Genomic DNA, 20379 nt, shown 5'->3' with positions numbered 1-20379 from the left:
GCGCTCTGCGGGCTTGTTGCAGGCTCTGTTCACCCAGATTGGACTTCGTGATTCTGCTGCAGCAGTAGCCCACAGTGACCTGAAGGCTTGGCCTTATGAGTCTGCTGGGGTGCTTCCCTTTTTTCATTTCAGAACACCTAGCCGCACACTGTTCACTTTGATAGAAAAGCAGATAGCTGTAGTGTCCTTACCTTGAATTCTCCTTATTTTGCCAATCATAAGATTCTTCCTTCTGTGACTCTTTTATGCCTTTTTCCTTTCTTTAAAAAAATGTTTTATTTATTTATTTTGAGAGAGAGAGAGCGCGCATGAGCAAGGAAGGGGCAGAGAGAGACAGAGAATCCCAAGTAGGGTCTGAGCTGCCAGCTCAGACTGCCACCAACTGTGAGATCACCACCTGAGCTGAAACCAGGATTTGGATACCTAACAACTGATCCACCCAGATGCCCGCCCTTTCTCCTTTCCTGTCCCTACTCTAACTGTATCTGTTCAGCTTGTAGCTCATAGGCTGTCGAACTCTGTGGCTTGGTCTTCTCCCAAGCTTTCTCCTGTGTCATGTTCCCTGCCTGCGTACGCCAGAGTAATGTTCCCAGATGAAGGTTTCCCAGATGAGACTAGTTTTTTGCCACATTGACTTGTTTTTTCCAAAATAGTTTTTGCTTTGTGTTTTTGGGAGCTTTTAATTACCCTTTTTCTCCTACCTGGCAGAGAGTACCTGCTACCTTGTTGCCTATCTTTTGGGGTCTGTAAAAGAAATCCCTTTCCTGGGATCAGTAGTATTATATTATTACTCACTGAATTCTCTAACAGCTAAATGGCAACACTCATCCAGGAGATCACTGATCTGTTTTCTCTCACTATAGATTGTATTTTTTTTTTAATTTTTTTTAACGTTTATTTATTTTTGAGACAGAGACAGCATGAGTGGGGGAGGGTCAGAGAGAGAAGGAGACACAGAGTCCGAAACAGGCTCCAGGCTCTGCGCCATCAGCACAGAGCCTGACGCGGGGCTTGAACTCACAAACTGCGAGATCATGACCTGAGCTGAAGTCAGACGCTTAACCGACTGAGCCACCCAGGCGCCCCTATTGTATTTTAAAATTTGTGTATAAATGAATCATATGGAATGTACTTTTTCAGGGCGGGGGGAGGACTGGCCTCTTCTGTAATTAACATCCGTATTGTAGTCTTTTTTTAATTTTTAAAATTTTTTAGTGTTTATTTTTGAGAGGGACAGAACTTGATCAGGGGAGGGGCAGAGAGAGAGGGAGTCACAGAATCCAAAGCAGGCTCCAGGCTCTGAGCTGTCAGCACAGTGCCCAATGCAGGGCTCAAACCCACGAACCATGAGATCATGACCTGAGCTGAAGTTGGACACTTAACCGACTGAGCCACTAGGCGCCTCCATGTAGTCTTTATCAGCAATTCATTCCTTTTTATTGTGAGGTTCCCTTGTATGAAAATAACACAGTTTGCTTACCCATTCCCCAGTTGGTGAACGTATGGATTATTTGCAGTTTGGGGCTGTTATCAATGAAACTGCTATGAAGATTTGTGTACAAGTCTGTATGGATATATGCTTTCGTTTCTCTTGAGTAAATACAGAGGGGAGTGGCTGGTTCTTAAAGCAGGTGTATATTTAACTTTGTAAAAAATTGCCAGACTGTCTTCCAAAATGGTTGTAGCATTTTATGTTCCCCACCAGCAGTGTGTGAGAGGTCCATTTCTTCCCAATACTTGGTATAGCCATTCTTCTTAATTTTAGCCATTCTAGTGGGTGTGTGGTAATGTATATCATTCCAGTTTTAATTTGAACTTACCTAACGATTAATAATTTTGACCTTTTTTTTGTTATTTGCCATTTGTAATGTCTTTGGTTGAGTGTGTACATCTTTCACTGTATATCAGTTTTGAGTTTGTTTTCGTGTTGAGTTTGAGAGTTCTTCAGATACATGATTTACAAATATTTTCTTCTGGTCCGTAGCTTTTTTCATTCTCTTAACATTGTCTTTATTTTATTAATTTATGTTTTTCTTTAAAGATTTTATTTTTACATAATCTCCACACCCAATGTGGGACTTGAACTCAGAACCTTGAGATCAAGAGTCACATGTTCCACAGCTGAGCCAGTCAGGCACCCCAAGAACAAGAGCTTTTAAATTTAATCACTTTCGGGGCGCCTGGGTGATTCAGTTGGTTAAGCGTCCGACTTCGGCTCATGATCTCACAGTCTGTGAGTTTGAGCCCCGCGTCAGGCTCTGTGCTGACAGCTCAGAGCCTGGAGCCTGCTTCAGATTCTGTGTCTCCCTCTCTTTCTGACCCTCCCCCGTTCATGCTCTGTCTCTCTCTGTCTCAAAAATAAATAAACATTAAATAAATAAATAAATAAATTTAATCACTTTCAGGTTATCATTTTGTTAATTTATGGGTCATATGTTTGGTATCATTTCTAAGAAATGTTTGCCTAACCCAGATCACAAAGATGTTCTATTTTCTTCTAGAAGTTTCATAGTTTTAGGTTTTACATTTAAGTCTGTGGCCCATTTTGGTTTAGTTTTTGCATATGGTGGTAAAAATGGATTGAAGTTCATGCATAAGAATTAGTTGTTTGTGGGGCACATGGCTGGCTCAGTCAGTGGAGCATGCGAATTTGAGCCCCACATTGAATGTAGAGATTACTTAAAAATAAAATGTTTTAAAAAAAGAAAGAAAAAGGAATCAGTTGTTTGTTACCATGTATGATCATGCTGCAGATCACTCTAAAATGTCACATTCTAGAATTTTTTAGAGCAGCTCACTTCTCATGTTTTCTTGGAGTACAAGTTAATGTAAAAGCATACTAAAAGCTTCCAACTCTTCTATTCTTTTACCAAAAAACCTTCAGATTTGTTTGAGGCTGGCAAAGCTGTTCACCTTGCCCAGCGTGTATAGCTCCCCAAGAGGAAGCTTGGTGTTTGTAGATCTGGTCAGCTTTCTCCTTGGGTGCTACTGGGTGTCCTCCATCTTCTCCCGTGGGTGCCTCTGGGTGTCCTCCATCGTCTCCCGTGGGTACCTCTGGGTGTCCTCCATCTTCTCCCGTGGGAGCCTCTGGGTGTCCTCCATCTTCTCCTGTGGGATCCTCTGGGTGTCTTCCATCTTCTCCCGTGGGTGCCTCTGGGTGTCCTCCGTCTTCTCCCGTGGGATCCTCTGGGTGTCCTCCGTCTTCTCCCGTGGAATCCTCTGGGTGTCCTCCATCTTCTCCCATGGGTGCCTCTGGGTATCCTCCATCTTCTCCCGTGGGAGCCTCTGGGTGTCCTCCATCTCCCGTGGGTGCCTCTGGGTGTCCTCCGTCTTCTCCCGTGGGAGCCTCTGGGTGTCCTCCATCTTCTCCCGTGGGAGCCTCTGGGTGCCTTCCATTTTCTCCCGTGGGAGCCTCTGGGTACCTTCCATCTTCTCCCGTGGGTGCCTCTGGGTGACCTCCATTTTCTCCCGTGGGAGCCTGTGGGTGTCCTCCATCTTCTCCCGTGGGAGCCTCTGGGTGTCTTCCATCTTCTCCCGTGGGAGATAAGTCCTTTCTTGCTGCTTTGCCATGACTGCTCTCAGGTTGTTGTAACCACAAGGCTGGGTTAGGCAGGTGGGAGTAATGGCATTGATGGGAATGGTGGCTGCCTCATTCAGAGGAGCATTTGCTGATAGATGCCAGAGTTGTCAGCTGCCAGACTGCTGGCGCAGTATTGTCAGACCCTCTGATTTTTAGGAAAAGCTGGGAATAAAGATGTATATGAAATTTGTGAATGACAAAGTAAGCTGAGAATAAAAAATAATCTGGGAAGAAACCAGGATAAAGATGTATATGCAACTTGCAAATGAGAAAATAAAAGGCACTTTGAAGGTCCTTCCAGTGTCTCGCAGTGCTTTCAGCCACCTTACCTGAGTCTGGGCCATGGCTGTGCTCCCATCTTTTTCTAGGATCTACTCAGTGTTTTCATACTGTGAATTTAAAAATTTGCCTTTTTGAGGCGCCTGGGTGACTTGGTTGGGCGTCTGACCTCGCCTCAGGTCGTGATCTCACGGTTTGTGGGTTCGAGCCCCACTTTGGGCTCTGTGCTGACAGCTCAGAGCCTGGAGCCTGCTTCAGATTCGGTGTCTCCTTCTCTCTGCCCCTCCCCCACTTGTGCTCTGTCTCTCAAAAATAAATAAATGTAAAAAATAAAAATAAAAATTTTCGTTTTCCGTGGGCCTTTCATTTCACCTGATGAGCAAGCCAGAGTTGTCCTTATAAAAAAGTTAAAGTTTGTTTCCATTTCTGTTGTTTTCTCAGTCTGCCTTCTGGTTCTCTTCACACCACGTTTGTAGATAAAACTAACGTAGTACAGGTGGTGTGTTTGTGGAGATTGGCTCTCAGAGAGTTAGTAGTCCTAATATTGCTTATTTCTTAGTTCTTCTAAGTGTGACATGATGAGGGTTTAGAGAACTTTGTAATGAGATGTCATATCTTTTGCTGAAAGATTCCATTACTTGAACCTGTAGGTGGAGGCATCATTCATTTCATCCTCATGGACAAGTGTAACAGGCTGAGTACCCATGCAGCCAGAGTGGGCTGTCCTTTCTTAGAATCAGAGGAATACATTGGAAAGAGTTTGGGCTGTGGAGTTAGCTAGATGTGGCTCAAATCCAGACTGTATCACTCCTGGGAAAGTTATTTTATTTCATTTTTAGTATTTGTATAATGTTTTTCTTTTTAATATAATTTATTCAAGTTAGCTAACATACAGTGTGTATACAGTGTGCTCTTGGCTTTGGGAGTAGATTTCCATGATTCATTGCTTACATACAACACCCTGTGCTCATCCCAAGTGCCCTCCTCATTGCCCATCACCCCCACTGCTCAACCCTCAGTTTGTTCTCTGTATTTAAGAGACTTGGTTTGCCTCCCTCCCTCTCTGTTTGAAACTATTTTTTTCCCCATTCCCTTCCGCTGTGGTCTTCTGTTAAGTTTCTCAAATTCCACATATGAGTGAGAATACATATTTGTCTTTCTCTGACTGACTTGTTTCACTTAGCATAATACCCTCCAGTTCCATCCATGTTGTTGCAAATGACAAGATTTCATTCTTTCTCATTATTGGCATTTGTATAATGAATTCACATGTTCCCTCAGCTGAGGATTCCGGCAAGCAGCATGCACAGTCAGGCTCCCGTGGCCCTGAGGATGCACATTCACACTTCCCCGTTTAGTCATGAGTATCTGAAATTAATATTTACCATTATCATGTAAAGTCACCAAGAACACATTCAATTCTTTGTAGTAAACTCTATTTAAGAAGTGATTCAAACACTACATTAGCACATATTTTGGGGGGATATTTATTTATTTTCTAAGTTTTTATTTAAATTTCAGTAAGTTAACATACAGTGTAATATTAGTTTCAGGTGTAGTATTTAGAGATTCATTACTTAGATACGATACTCAGTGCTCAACCCAACAAGTGTTCTCTTTATTACCCATCATGCGTGTAACCCATCTCCCCACCCACCAGCATACATTTTTTTTTACTTTCTAAAAAACGTTTATGTAATTTTGAGAGAGAGGTGTGCACATGAGGCGGGAGGAGCAGAAAGAGAGAGCGAGTGAGAATCCCAAGCAAGCTCCGCACTGCCAGCACAGAGCCTGACACAGGGCTGGAACCCTGTGTCACAAACTGCAAGATCATGACCTGAGCAGAACAAGAGTCAGATGCTTAACTGACTGAGCCAGCCACCCAAGCACCCCACCAGCACACATTTTAAAGGGAGGAAAAAATGTTGCTAGGAGTGATGAAATAGTTTCCTTGGTTGCTTTGCCCTGCAGGGCTGGATGGAGGATAAATTGGGGAAGATTTGAATTATGTCCATGAAGTAAGACCCCAGGTTTGTTTAAAAAATAAACTTCATTTATGGCAACCACACAGAGAAAAGCCTTACAGTGTTACTGGGTTGTGGAGTCATGGGATCTGTTTCTGTCTTATTTAAATTAAAGGTTTAACATGCACATAGTTTACAGATAACCTCATTCTCCTTCCCACTCCTGGTATGTGACCACTTGAGCATCCTGTGGTGAGTGGTTATTTTCTTCAACTGCTCTGACCTCCCTGGACCTGGTATCCTAGTTGAGGCCTTATCCTGGGGGTTATTCTTCTCCATCATCTTGAGTTGCTCGTGTCCTTTCCTTCTGCTTGATTCCGTGTCTTAGTTTACTCTTCGGTTTTAGTGGAGGATCCCCTTTAGTAGTCTTCCAGTAGAGATTGGGAGAGTCACAGTTTTGAGATTTTTCATATCCTGAGGACATTTTGTTCTGCACTCACTTCAGTAGTTGGCTTATAGAATTCTGGGCTCGCAATTATTTCCTCCCAGAATTTTGATAATATTGCTTAATTGTTTTCTAGCTTTTGTTGCTGCTGAGAATTTTGATACTTTGCTGATGCTTGATTGACTGTAATATAACCTGTGTTTCTCTTTGGTATTCTGTAATTTTTTTTTTTTTTTTGTCTCCAGTGTTTTGAAATTTCATGGTGCTGTGTTTTGGTGCAGGTCTTTCCTCCTCACATACATTTTATGATCTGAATTTTCTTTTTAAATTTAAAAAAAATTTTTTTTCATTAACGTTTATTTATTTTTGAGACAGAGAGAGACAGAGCATGAATGGGGGAGGGTCAGAGAGAGAGGGAGACACAGAATCCGAAACAGGCTCCAGGCTCTGAGCTGTCAGCACGGAGCCCGATGCGGGGCTCAAACTCACAGACTATGAGATCATGACCTGAGCCGAAGTCGGACGCTCAACCGACTGAGCCACCCAGGCGCCCCTTAAATATTTCTTAAAGATTTGTTTTCCAAGTATTTATTTAATCTCTACACAAACCATGGGGCTTGAACTCAACCCTGAGATCAAAAGTCACGTGCTTTTCTGACTGAGCCAGCCAGGCACCCCTATTGTTCTGAATTTTCTAAATAAACATCTTTTATGCCCAGAAACTTACTATATAAAATCTTGTGTGGTATATAGTACTTTTAGAAGAAATGATCTATTCTACTACAAAAAGTTTTTGGCACCTCACAATTTGCAGTCTCAGAACAGTGGCCCTATACATGAGTGTTTCCCTAAGAGGAAGTCAGCCATTGGTGACTCACTTGTTTGATGAGAGTGAAAGGAGAAGCGCTCTAATCATTTTGTTGTCTGGGTTGCATTGCTATGGATGGTCTTTTTAGGAAAGGAGAATCTGGAAAGCTATTAATATTTTTAAAAGACTGAGCAGTGAAGGTATTTGGTTTTGTATTGTGAATGGTTTGTATTGTGAATGGTTGACAAGTCTAACAATTATTTTAGAAGGCCATGTCAGTTTTGGATGCCGTGTGATAGGGGTGTGTGTGTATTTTAAGTTTCCTGTTGAGGGTCTCCTGTGTGACACGGTGGGTCTAGTGCTGTATAAAAAACAACAGCAGCAAAAAGAAGGTGCCTAGCCTAGCACACACTCAGTTTTTAACGGGACTGGGAGACAGGGTTTTATTCCTTGAAACTGATTTGTCTTGAGTGTTGGATAAAAGGTGCCTATATAAAAGCACAAAATTTTCTGGTTAGTGTTAGGACATAGCTCATAGTTACAAGAATATGCAGTAAGATAACCTACATTAAAAACCATTGCTGTCATTAGTAGAAATAGTGGGTGACTATTTTTCCAACATTTTATTGTGAAAATTTTCCAGTATACAGAGAAACTGAAAACAAATTCACATTGAACCTCTTGTGGACTGCCAAGATTCCACAATAAAATCTTTTAAAAATCAACTTTTATTTCTGTTTAAGTTTTGTTTAATCTCTGTACCTCATGTAGGGCTCAAACTCAAGACCCTGAGATCAAGTGTCACATGCTCCACTGACTAAGCCAGCCAGGTGCCCCTACAATCAACATTTAAAATTTACATTTTACTTGTATCACATATGTATCCCTCTGTCTATCCTTCAGTCCATCTTACTTTTTGACGTGTTTCAAAGTAAGTTGTGGACATCAATTACACTTGACCCCATTTACTCCAGTGTGCATGTTGTTAATAATTGTTTGCAGCTCTGGGGTACCCACCTGGCTGGTTCAGTTGGTTAAGCATCTGACTCTTGATTTCAGCTCAGGTAATGATCTCACAGTTCGTGAATTTGAGCCCCACATTGGGCTCTGCACTGATAGCGCAGATCCTGCTTGGGATTCTTCCTCTTTCTCTGCCATTCCCCCACTTGTGCTCTCTCTCTCAAAAATATATACATATTTGTTTGCAGTTTTATTTTAGTTTCGTTTTCACGTGAAACTTACATATGCACAAATTTTAAATGTACCATTCAATCATAATCTCACAGGTGCATACACATAGTAGCTTTTTGGAGTCATCTCACCATCTTCAACAAAGCATACATATGAGGCAGGTGTTACAAAAGCCACCTTAAGAGACCTGGGGCCAGCTGGAGGGATTTCTGCAACAGTAGGCCTCTGGCCTCCATTAGAAGAAGAAAGGAAAGGCATTGTAGGTTGACCGTTCATTGGTTGCGAGTGAAGGACTTCACCTTCTTTCAGTGCATGTGGTTGACCAAAAGAGTGATTCTGAATCAGAGAACCTCTCTGTGGAGGGCTGTATGCCTGGGTCTTCATTGTTTTGGATTTATACTGTATTCCTGGAAGCTCACTCAGGTTGGCAGCTTCCACCTTGTATGCAGTTCAAAACTCCAAGCTCTTTTTGCAGTTTGAACAGTGACAAAATGGTCTTGGACTTACTTGTTAGGAATAGTGATAAGTTTTTTAGAGGCTCTCTTTTCTCCAATTTTTCATCCAGGTCATGAATTTGTTGCTTGTGTGTTTTCACTTCCTCAAATAGCTTCTTCTTTTTCTCAATTAGTTTATTGTATTAGGATCAGTGAGATGATGGTGCATGGTGGGCACACTTGTGACCAGTCATGTTGATGGAAGCACTGCACCTGAGGAGAGTGGCTATTCGTTGTTGCCACTTAGAGTTAACCTCGCAGTTAAAACGAATTTCAGAATAATTTAGGGAAACCTGGAAGGGTCTTTTCACTCTTCAGGGTGAAAACAAAGTAGTTGAGCTTGGGAGTTGCCTGGTTTGGACAAAGGAGTCAAGACTCACAGTCAGGTCTGGGTTTGTACCTGCTCTACTACTTGGGACTGGGTGACCTTTTGGACAGTATCATCTTTATCAGCATCTTCATAATGAACGCCATGAAGGGCATTCTGTGGAGTGAACCTAGGCACACAAAGTACAGGACAGTTAGAAGAACTTCTAAGACTGACTTGGTCCTTGTCAAAGGGGGATTTCTTTCATGTGACTTGAGAAAAGCATCATTTAGAGCTGGTGTACTTCCTGGGAGTCATTCATTTTCTTTCTCTCTCTTAAACTTTTTTTTTTAAGTTTATTTATTTATTTTGAGAGAGAGTGAACAGGGAGGATCAGAGAGAGAGAGGGAGAGAGAATCCCAAGTAGGCTCTGCGCTGTTAGTGCACAGTCTGTTGTGGGGCTCTATCTAATAAACAGTGAGATTACGATCTGAGCCAAAATCAAGAGTCAGACCCTTAACCGACTGAGCCACCCACGCGCCCCCTCTCTTAAATTAATAACAAAATATATGTACACTTCTAACCACAGTCCAATAATGTAATTAAAATTTTTCAACTTTTTAAAGTTTATTTAAAAAAAAATTTTTTTTTATTTAAAAATTTCTTTTAATGTTGATTCTGTCTTCAGAGACAGAGAGACAGAACACGAGGGGCAAAGAGAGAGAGGGAGACAGAATCTGAATCAGGCTCCAGGCTCTGAGCTGTCAACACAGAGCCTGACAGGGGCTTGAATTCATGAACTGAGATCGTGACCTGAGCCCAAGTGCCCAAGTTGGATGCCTAACCAACTGAGCCACCCAGGTGCCCCCTTACTGTCTTAAGTCAAATCTTTTTACCATAGCCCTGGTGCTTGATAATTCCTCCCCCCCCTCCCCCCACTTTATTTTGCTGTGATAAACACTGTGATGAGCATTTTTACAGTTGAGTCTGTTCCAATCTATGCTTTTTTTTGGTGGACTTAGGGGATGTAAAGACAGACATTTAATGCTAGATTTTGCCCTAGATGTGTACCCATTTGTATTCCTACAAAACAGGTATATCTTTTCTGTTCCTGTGTTGAGTATACTGTCAGTAGAACTTTCTCCTTGGTTTTTTCCTTCTCCCCCAAATGCCCCCTGCTCCTACCCCACACACACATACATGTATCAGGTCTGGAAATGAGGTCAGATCTTTGTGGAGGATGGACTGGTCCATAGTGGTGTCACATCTTGACTGCAGTCAGGGCTAGAACACTGCTTGGTTCCTCCCTGTGCCAGGTCAAAAGTGGGTTTGAATTAAAGCCTTTTTTTCTTTTCTTTTTAAATTTTATGTTAGTTTCAGTTGTACAACATAGTGATCCAGTTCTGTCTGTGTGCTATACAGCACAATAAGTGTATTCATAGTCTCTCATTGTACAGTGTTATTACAATGTTACTGTATTCTTTGAGCTGTACTTTTTATTCCTCTCCATGACTTACTTATTTTATAACTGGAAGTTAGTACTTCTGAATCCTCCTCACCTTTTCACCCATTACCATTGCCTGCCCAGCCCAGCAACCACCACTTTGTTCTCTACTTATGAGTCTGTTTCTGGTTTTTGTTTTGTTTTGTTTTTTAGATTGCACATATAAGTGAAATCACATGGATCTTACGGTATTTGCCTTTCTCCGTCTAACTTCACTTAACATAATGCTCTCTAGGTCCATTTGTGTTATTGGAAATGACACCTCATTCTTTTTTTTGTAGTTGAGTAATATTCCACTGTGTGTGTGAGAGTGTGTGTCTGTGGATGTATGTGTACATACATATACATGACATCTTTATCTGTTCTGTCTTTGGGTACTTGGGTTGCTTCCGTATGTTGGTATTGTATATAATGCTACAATAAAAATAGGAGTGTATGTATCTTTCCAAACTAGTGTTTTCATTTTCTTTGGGTAAATACCTAGTAGGGGAATTATTAGATCACATGGTACTTCTGTTTTTAATTTTTTGAAGAACCTCCATACTGTTTTCTGTACTGGCAGCACCAATTTACATTCCCACCAAGGTGTACCAGTGTTCCCTTTGCTCCACCTCCTCACCAGCTCTTACTGTTTCTTGTCTTTTTGTTAGTAGCCATTCTGACTGGTGTGAAGTGATATCTCACTTCACAAAGTGGTTTTGATTGCATTTCCCTGATGTGAATGATGTTGAGCATCTTTTCATGTGTCTGTTAGCCATTTGATCTCTTCTTTGGGAAACTGTCTATTCAGGTCTTCTGCCCACTGTTCAGTTGGGTGCTTTTATTTTGGCGTTCTTTGTGTATTTTGGATAGTAACTCCTTATCAGATTTATTTGCAGATCTCTCCTCTCGTTCAGTAGTTTGGTTGTCTTTTGTTTTGTTGATTGTTTCCTTTGCTTTGCAGAAGCTTTTTAGTTTGATGTAGTCCTAATAGTTTATTTTTGCTTTTGTTTCCCTTGCCTAAGAGATCCATAAGTATGCTGCTAAGGCTAATGTCCAAGAGATTATTGCCTGTTTTCTTTTAGGAGTTTTAAGGTTTCAGGTCTCACATTTAGGTCTTTAATCTATTTTGAGTTTAGTTTTGTGGCTAGTTTACGAAAGTGGTCCAATTTCATTCTTTTGCATGTAGCTGCCCAATTTTCCCAACACCATTTGTTGAAAAGACTGTTTTTTTCCCACTGTATATTCTTGCCTCCTTTGTTGTAGATTAATTGGCCATATAAATGTAGGTTTATTTCTGGGCTCTTTATCCTGTTCCATTGATCTATGTGTCTGTTTTTGTGCCAGTATCACCATTTTGGTTACAGCTTTGTGTAGTATATCTTGAAATCTAGAATTGTGATACCTCCAGCTTTGTTCTTCTTTCTCAAGATTGCTGTGCCTGTTTGGGGGTCTTTAGTGGTTCCATACACAAATTTTAGTATTGTTTGTTCTAGTTATGTGAAAAATGCTATTGGTATTTTGATGGGGATTGCATTGAATCTGTAGATTGCTTTCAGTAGTATGGACATTTTAATGATACTAATTCTTCCAGTACATGAGTGTGGTGTCTCTTTCCATTTATTTGTGTTGTCATCAGTTTTTTTTCATCAGTTTGTCCTACAGTTCTCAGAGTATATGGTCTTTTACCCTTTTGGTTAAATTTATTTCTGGATATTTTACTGTTTTCGGTGCTGGTGTTGTAAATGGGATGGTTTTCTGAATTTCTCTTTCTGCTACTTTGTTATCAGTGTATATAAATGCAACAGGTTTCTGTGTATTTTATGTCCTGCAATTTTACTGAATTCATTAATTCGTTATAATTTTTTTTTTTTTTTTTTTTACTTAGCGTGAGCTAGGGAGAAGGACACAGAGAGGGAGGGAGGAGGGTAGAGAAAGTGAGAAAGAGGGAGAATATTCCAAGCAGGCTCCACGCTCAGTGCAGAGCCCACAGCTGGGCTTAATCCCTTGACCCTGGGATCATGACCTGAGCTGAAATCAAGAGCTGGATGCTCAACCGACTGAGCCACCCAGGCACCCCAGTGAATTCATCTATTCTAACAGTTTTTGGTGGAGTCTTTAGTTTTTGTGTATAGTGTCATGTCAGCTGCAAATAGTGATAGTTTTACTTTTTCCTTACCAGTAGGGATGCCTTGTATTTCTTACCTGGTTGCTGTCGCTAGTACTTCTAGTAATGTGTTGAATAAAAGTGGTAAGAGGGGAGGGACATCCTTGTCTTGATCCTGATCTTAGAGGAAATCTCTTGGGTTTTCACTGGCCACTGGCTTCTTTGTTTCAGGTTACACTCCTGGCACACCTTACAAAGTGTCCTGTTCCCCCACCAGCGGGGCAGTGCCACCATACTCCTCCTCCCCCAACCCCTACCAGACTGCTGTGTACCCTGTGCGAAGTGCCTACCCCCAGCAGAGCCCCTATGCACAGGTAGGCCTGGGTGTGCTGTGGGTCCCTTAATTAAGTGCTCTTGGGCATTGTGTGTGTGGGAAGGGTTGGTTCTCTCTGGACTCTGACCCATGAGGTGTGGAGCCCTGTGGTATTTGTCTCTCTTCCTCCCTGCAGCAGGGCACGTACTACACACAGCCCCTGTATGCAGCACCCCCTCATGTCATCCACCACACCACGGTGGTGCAGCCCAACGGCATGCCAGCAACAGTGTACCCTGCTCCCATCCCTCCACCTAGAGGCAATGGCGTCACCATGGGCATGGTGGCTGGGACCACTATGGCCATGTCAGCAGGTGAGTCCTTGACCCTGGGTTGCCTGTTTTATGAGAGCCAGGAGACAGGAGAGCTCACTAATTCTCTGACCCTTGGTTTGATTTTTCAATGGCTTGAGTTGTGTGGAAGGACATACTCTTTGGGAAAGGAACAGCATATGATCCTTCTTTCCCTTCCTTTCATTTCTTTCCCTTCTTCTTTTGGTTGAGAGGAGAGGTGTGACCAGCCAAGAACCAAGTACCCTCCCCATGGGGCATGAGTGGATAGTGATCAATGTATTAGACAGGTGAGCTGAGCCCTTAGCAGTAGGGCTGAGGGGCATACCAGTGAACATACCAAGCTTGGGCAGAAGGTGATCACTTTGTATCTGGGTGGGCTGGCCTTCCTGATAACTCCCCTTTAGTGTAGGCTGCAGGGCAAGTTGTGTAAATGTTGGTGTTTGCATGAATCTAGGAAAGCTGGCTTTGTGTTCATGGACATAACAGCCTCTTATAGAAAATCTTTGGCATTGGTCACCTTTATTTCCCAAGGCTTCCCTTTCCCTTGCTCAGGAAAATACATCACAGAGAGATGAGACTCCTGGCTAGGATGTGCATATCTCCCTGTGAGCCCCCAGTGGGCATGTGGGTTGTCTGTGGCACGCAGCCAAGTACGGAAGATGTCATTGCTTGCCCATGGCTGTGTGTGTGTGTTTTAATATTGTTCCCTCCCTCTCTCTTTTTTTTCCCCCTTTAACTCCAATATAGGGAGATTGTGCCAGAGAGAAAGGTGTGTTAGGATATCATGTGTGTTTCTGCTCAGAGTCTCCCTTGTATTTGGTTATCCCATACTTTTCTGTGAAGGCACAGACAGAAACTGCATGTTTGAGGCACGTGAAGGGAGAGATGGCAGGCCCTGGGTTGGTTGTGGGCAGGAAGATGGGAAGTGAAGAAAAGCAGGGTGAGGCTGTTAGGTTGGAGGTTATGCTGATTTACAGATGGACTCAGAGTTGCTGAGTTTCCTGCAGATATAGGGAAAATACATTTATCTTCATGTACTTACAAGGTCATGTAGTTTAGAATCTCCCTCCTTCCCTCTCTTTAATTTTTACTATCTTAACCATTTTTAACTGTATTAGTTGAGTAGTGTTAAGTATTTTCACATTGTTGTAAAGCAGATCTCTTTCACCTTGCAAAACTGAAGATCTGTGCTCATTAAATAACAGCTCTCTTTTTCCCCTGCCCCACCCTCCCACTCCCCAGCCCCTGGCCACCACCATTCTACTTTCTATCAGTTTGACTACTTGAGATACCTTATGTAAGTGGAATCCTATTGGGTGTGTCTTTCTGTGACTGGCTTATTTCACTTAGCATGACATCCTGTATATTCATCCATGGGTAGCATGGACAAATTTCCTTCCTTTTTAAAAATTTTTTCATTGTAAAAGATTATTTATTTGGGGAGGGGTGTTTGGAGGGACAGAGAGGGGGAGAGAGAGAATCTCAAGCAGGCTCTGCACTGTTCCTGAGGAACCCAATGCAGGGCTCAAACTCATGAACTGGGAGATCCTGAGCTGAAGTCCAGTGCTTAACTGACTAACCTACCCAGGCACCTGAATATCTTTCTTTTTGAGGGTAAATAATGATTAATTTGTTGATTATCATCTGATCTGCAAAAATCATTGAGTATGCTTATATGAAGGGAAGGCACAGAGCCTTCTACAGACATTATCATATGAGCTTGCTGTGTTTATACAACTTTCAGTTGTGTATGATCTGAATTCTGACAGCAGTCTAGGTCATGACCACCCCTCTTCCTGTTAAAGCAGGACAGGCCAGAGCTCTCTTTTCAGGCAGCATGGAGCTGCGTGGTGACATAGGCTAGCCTCATGTGGGTAGTGCTGCCTGCCATTGAGACAGCTGCTCTTTCTTCCAGGTACCCTGCTGACCGCCCACTCCCCAACTCCTGTTGCCCCCCACCCAGTCACTGTGCCCACGTATCGGGCCCCAGGAACGCCCACCTACAGCTACGTGCCCCCTCAGTGGTGATCACCCTGCAAATGTAAGTGACTGGTAAAACCTGGGTTGGCTTTTTTTCCAGTACAGAATGACAAATCTACTATATTTTAAGCACTAACGAGAAAAATGCTTAAATGCCCCTCTTAATCCAAGGGCAGTATGGCATTTAAAGATTTGTTCTTATTTGGACTCTTAGAAAGTAGAAGGAAGGAAACCATTGAGTACTTGCTGTGTACACGATATACTTTGTTCCTTTCCTAGTCTGTGCTCTAATCTCCTACTGCCTCCTACAGGAACTAGGATTCTGGTTGTAACCAGGAGTCTCTCTAAGGTGTGCGGCAACCAGGAGCAGTGGCCTTTCCCACTGCTGCCCTTTCTGGTCCTAGTGGGTTTCATCCTCCTTGACTTAAATGAAATTCCTTTTTGGAGCAGCGGTGCCAGGGGTGCTCCGTGTGACCATGTTTGTCTTTCTCCCCCTGCCAGGTTTGAGGATGGAGCTGTGCAGTCACATCTTGGAGGTTCCACAGCTGGTGCTGCAGGCCTCGCGCCTCCAACCTGGACTTTCTTCTTAATGCTCTCGACACTTAGCTAACACTACTCTGGCCCGGCCCAGCAGGTCCCAGCGCCATTAGTTTCCAACTGACTCTGTGGGTTGGTCTTAAAGCAATTCCTGTTTTGTGGGCTGCCTGGCAATTTTTTAGCTAACTGTAATGATAAAAAGGGAGTATTAATCTATTCTGAATCATATCTAGTTGAATGCATGTTTAAAAAAAACAAACAAAAAACAAAGCTTGCTCAATCTACCTGCAGTGACTGATGCAAAACCATCATATGCAAAACCCAAAGGAATGGAAAAGCATTTTACAACTTGTATCACTAATGCACTGTTGTAATGTATGCAGAGTCTTCAAGTTATAAGTGTTAAAGTGAATTTCTTCATAGAGTATCTGAAATCCCTTGGATGATTCTTCAGCCTTTGGGGTTGATGTGGGTTGCCAGTTGGTAACGTGGACTTTGAGTTTTCAGCCATCTGTTTCTTTCACACTGACTGCACGGGAAGAGAGTCGCAGGGATAGGAAAAGTGCAGGGTGGGCCACCACTGCCTGGGGCACAGCCAGCTTTCTGGACGTCCCTTTCCTTGCCGTTTAGGCTTGCCTAAACATTGTGGTGTGGACATTCTTAGAGATGATCATGAAAGTATAGAGTTGTATGGCCAGTACAGTTAGGGGCAAGAGGTTGTCTGTGTATCAGCAAAGCAGTTTTCTCTGCCATCTCAATTTTCATTACAAGTCTCCTACACGTAGAGATGAGGTTTTCTGTGTCTTTATTGGGAAAGTCTTATGTAGAACTAAATTATTTTCCTGGGATGGAAGATGTGTGAAGGAGAAACAGTCACACTTGGAGGAGGTATTGGTTTCTCCTTTGTTTAGCTTAGAAAACCATTTGTCCCTCCCGCCCCCAGAAGTTTCAGTACGGAAAACATATGTAGGCATTGCTGTCCTCTACCACTCCCCCACCAATGAAGGGCAAAGATTTCAGCTGTCTGTTACGAAGAAAGTTAAATATTTAAAAGAACTATTAAAAGGGAACAAAACTCGATTTGAAATTGTTTCTTGTAGAGAGGCAGGGCTGTGGCTGTGTTTCAGCCCATCCACCTGAAGGGGCCTTGTCATCTGACACCATCTGGAGGAGACTTCTGGAGATGGGTCTGGGGAGGTGTGAGGGAGGGGCTGGTGCCTCTGGTCTGTGAGCCTTGTCTGCCATCTGTAGCTGAGGGCTCTCAGCACAAAGCAGGTATGGACAGCAAGGGCCCAGGCAGCATCAGAATGCATTTGCCTGCCAGGATTTATTTAGAAAGGAATTTGTGTTTAAAGTCAGAATATTGTATATAAGAAATGAAGGGGATTTTTTTTTTTTTTTTTTTTTTGCTTAAATGTGCCCAGCTTGTATCAGTGGGAGTGTGTCTGTTCACAGAGGGGGTGGGAGGGTGAGGGTTTTGTTCCCTTTCAGCAGTCTGTCAGGGGGTGGATGTGCTCCTATTCACCCCATCATTTCAAGTGTATGGGCTTTGGTTGGGGAGGGGACCCTGCTCTTACGTCTCTGGCAGCTAGGTCAGGGCTCTGGCACTGGTTTGGCTTTCGGCCCCATTTCCTGAGTGGGACACCTGACCCCTGAGCCTTTGGTAACCTTATTTTTTATAGTAAGTACCCCATAATTTTTTTTTCACGTTTTATTTTATAAGAAGTTTAGGAATATTTTTGCATGGATCATTGTAAACAGAAGGTTCCTTATTCCTAATGTCTGTTAACATAGTGTGCTTACTGATAAGTACCTTAAATTGCTTCATTAGCACTTAACCCACGTGTGTCTGTGTGTGTGTGTGTGTGTGTGTGGAGAGAGAGAGAGTGTGTGTATGTGTGTGTGTGTGTGTGTGGGTGTGTGTGTGTGTGTACCATGTACCCCAGGCACACAGTTTGTGTCTACTTTAGCTCTGTGCTGGTTATTCCATCTGTATGGTGGATGGTTTATAATATCCATGAGGTTCCAAGGGTTCCAGGGCTGAACTGATCAAGTAACAGAAAAGTCCATTTTCCCAGTTTAGTGTAATAGATTAGGAGAAAATATGATTTTAGTGTATGCTTTAAAAAAGCCCTAAACATCAAAATGGGAAAACACACACACACACACACACACACACACACACACACACACACACACACATATCCTATGTGTAAGGGTGGAGTCACTCAAATGTAGAAGTTATATCGGATGCTTCATTGGGCTTGCTTGAGACATGGTGCACACAGGGTGAGTGTTTTCACAAGCACTGAATTAAATAGTGTTTTCAAGAGCAAGAAGGTTGGGTTGCATTTTGCCCCCATTTACATCAGCTCATAAACACTTTACCCCCTATAATTTTTTAAAATCTTTTTTCCCTTTTGTGAAGGTGAGTTGGGAGACTTTATTAAATACCTTTGCATAATGGAATACATCTGTGTGGAAATCTTTTCACATCAGGGCATCAGCTACCAAATATAATGAAAGGTAGATCTTATCTAGTAGGTAAGAATCTGGACATAAGAATAGTAGCAAAACTATCATAGATTGTAATTTTAACAGCAGTTCCAGTAAAAATAATTGAGGAATAGAACTTGTTATAAAATTGCATAATTTGATATCCCAAGCATAATTGTGGAACAGAGAAACGGCCTTTTTTTTGTATGTGACATTCCTAATTTGATACTCTTTCAGCTGAATTATGGTTCTTTTGGAAGTGGAGACAGGTAGGCAAGGACCTAATTCCTCTAAACATGAACGTCATCATCATGGATAATTAAAAAAAATCTTCTACAGCCTCTCTGCCAAGGTTCAGGAGGCCTGTTTTTCTGCTTATGGAAGTTTTGTTTGGATCTGGGCCTGGTGACTTGAGTGTTTAGTGATGAGCAAAGTTCCCATCAACCCGCTGCTTCTGAGAAGTGAGGCCAACATCAGGACCAGGGCCATTCGTGGGAGGCATGAAGGCAAGGCGCTTCCAGAACCTTTTATGTCTTCTGTGTTAAATCTTGTCAGAACATTCTTGTTGGTATGGTTAATGAGGCCTACCAGTTGCTGTTCTGTGAATCTGTTTCTTGAGTGCTATGCAAATGTATTTATAGGACATGAGAGAGGTCTTGAGACTTGGGCTGGGTACTTGTTGGTGAGCATCCTGCCCTTCCCACTCTCGGCGTACAGTGCCTTGCTCCATCTGGTGGCACCATCGCTTCTGTAATAAGAGGAAATATATTCTTACGGCATTTTGGATATGCTGATATCTGGCATGTGAGTTTCTGTGAGTGTGCCTGCCAGTTGGTGGTGAAAGGGTGGCACACACCAACCACATCAATATTGGGGCCTACTTCAAAAGGAAATCCACCCTTCTTCACCTGTTCCTGTACACATTTGGAAACAGTATTACTCTGACTGGTTGGGCCACCTTCTCCCCACCTGGCAGCTAATGGCTGGATACCCTAGTCGTCACCAACCTGGGTGTTGCCCAGTCAGGACAGGATGCCTGTCTGACCCCTCAGCAGGCTCACGGGCAGTTTTAAGGGCAAGTGCTTGGAGGGTGAGGGGAAGCTTCTGGTTCTTTCTGGTGCTTTTTAAGGGTGGGGGGGTTCTCTAGAGAGGAGTGTGGTTGGCTCAGGGGAAGGGCAGACTTCTTAGCGTTTCTAGCATATCTCAAATATTTGTGTTTTCCCCCTGAGCTGTTTATTATTCAGCCTGAGCTCTCTGAAGGTGCGTCAGACTATTTTGAACAGACTTGCAGATGACGCGCTGCAGAGGAGGGTCTGATCATTTTGGGTAGAAAGTTGCAAAGTTGATCTTACGTGTTTTAGAGGATTTGTCCCCCCCCCCCCCCCCACATTCATTTGAAGAACAGAAAACCCTAGGGGTAACCTTAAAGTTTACTCACTTGGGACAGGGAGACAGAGGAGAGGCAGGCATCTGTTCAGGGAACCTGCAGTGGGCTTCAGGAAATGTGTGCTCCCAGGGCTGTTGTGTTGGAGATGACAGGTGTCTCGTTTGGGCCTCCTGAGCCCTGTCAGTCTCCCATGGGTCCTTCTGTAGACTAGTGGTCAGTAAAATAGATGGGCTCTGCTGTGCTTCTGGCAGGGTTTAACGTGATGGCTGCTCTGAGGAGAGGTCCCAAGGAACCACGTGGGTTATGACTGACTAGGAAATGGTTCCTTTTTTTTTTTTTTTTTTTTAATGATTTTTAAATACTTTTTTTAGACCGTTTTCTTGGTACTTTTTTTAAGCTTATGTCGGCATTGTCTTCCATTGTTAAAGGCATCCCTCACCTCTGCATTGAACTTACGGTGTCAATCAATACAAAGGAATGGAACATCCATCCTGAGCCAGTTCCATTAAGTGTAAATTCATACTATTTTAATTTTTTATGCAATCTGATGAGTAGAGCTCAGATTTAAAATTCTTAAAAGCACGTTTATTGTAACAAGACTTGTTATGTATTAATACTGCAGTTTTCAATAAAGATTGACTTGTGTTGCATAGTG

The 20379-nt window shown here is 42.7% G+C and overlaps 1 protein-coding gene across 4 annotated transcripts in view; it reads left to right on the top strand.

The window, feature by feature from the left end:
- The window catches only part of FAM168B (family with sequence similarity 168 member B), a 36354-nt gene extending 15980 nt beyond the window's left edge, over positions 1–20374 (top strand). For 3 of the 4 annotated variants that reach the window (XM_027056101.2, XM_027056100.2, XM_053214839.1), the window contains exons 4-7: positions 12890–13032; positions 13168–13345; positions 15240–15365; positions 15806–20374. In XM_027056101.2, the coding sequence (XP_026911902.1) occupies positions 12890–13032; positions 13168–13345; positions 15240–15352 (434 nt within the window). In that variant the 3' untranslated portion in view covers positions 15353–15365; positions 15806–20374. The remainder of the gene's footprint in view (positions 1–12889; positions 13033–13167; positions 13346–15239; positions 15366–15805) is intronic. The other variant, XM_027056102.2, reaches the window with a different exon arrangement.
- The last annotated feature ends 5 nt before the right edge of the window (positions 20375–20379 follow it).

Source organism: Acinonyx jubatus, chromosome C1 (genome assembly GCF_027475565.1).
Source record: "Acinonyx jubatus isolate Ajub_Pintada_27869175 chromosome C1, VMU_Ajub_asm_v1.0, whole genome shotgun sequence".
Classification (NCBI taxonomy): Eukaryota; Metazoa; Chordata; class Mammalia; order Carnivora; family Felidae; genus Acinonyx; species Acinonyx jubatus.
This window is presented reverse-complemented; position numbering and strand designations above follow the sequence as displayed.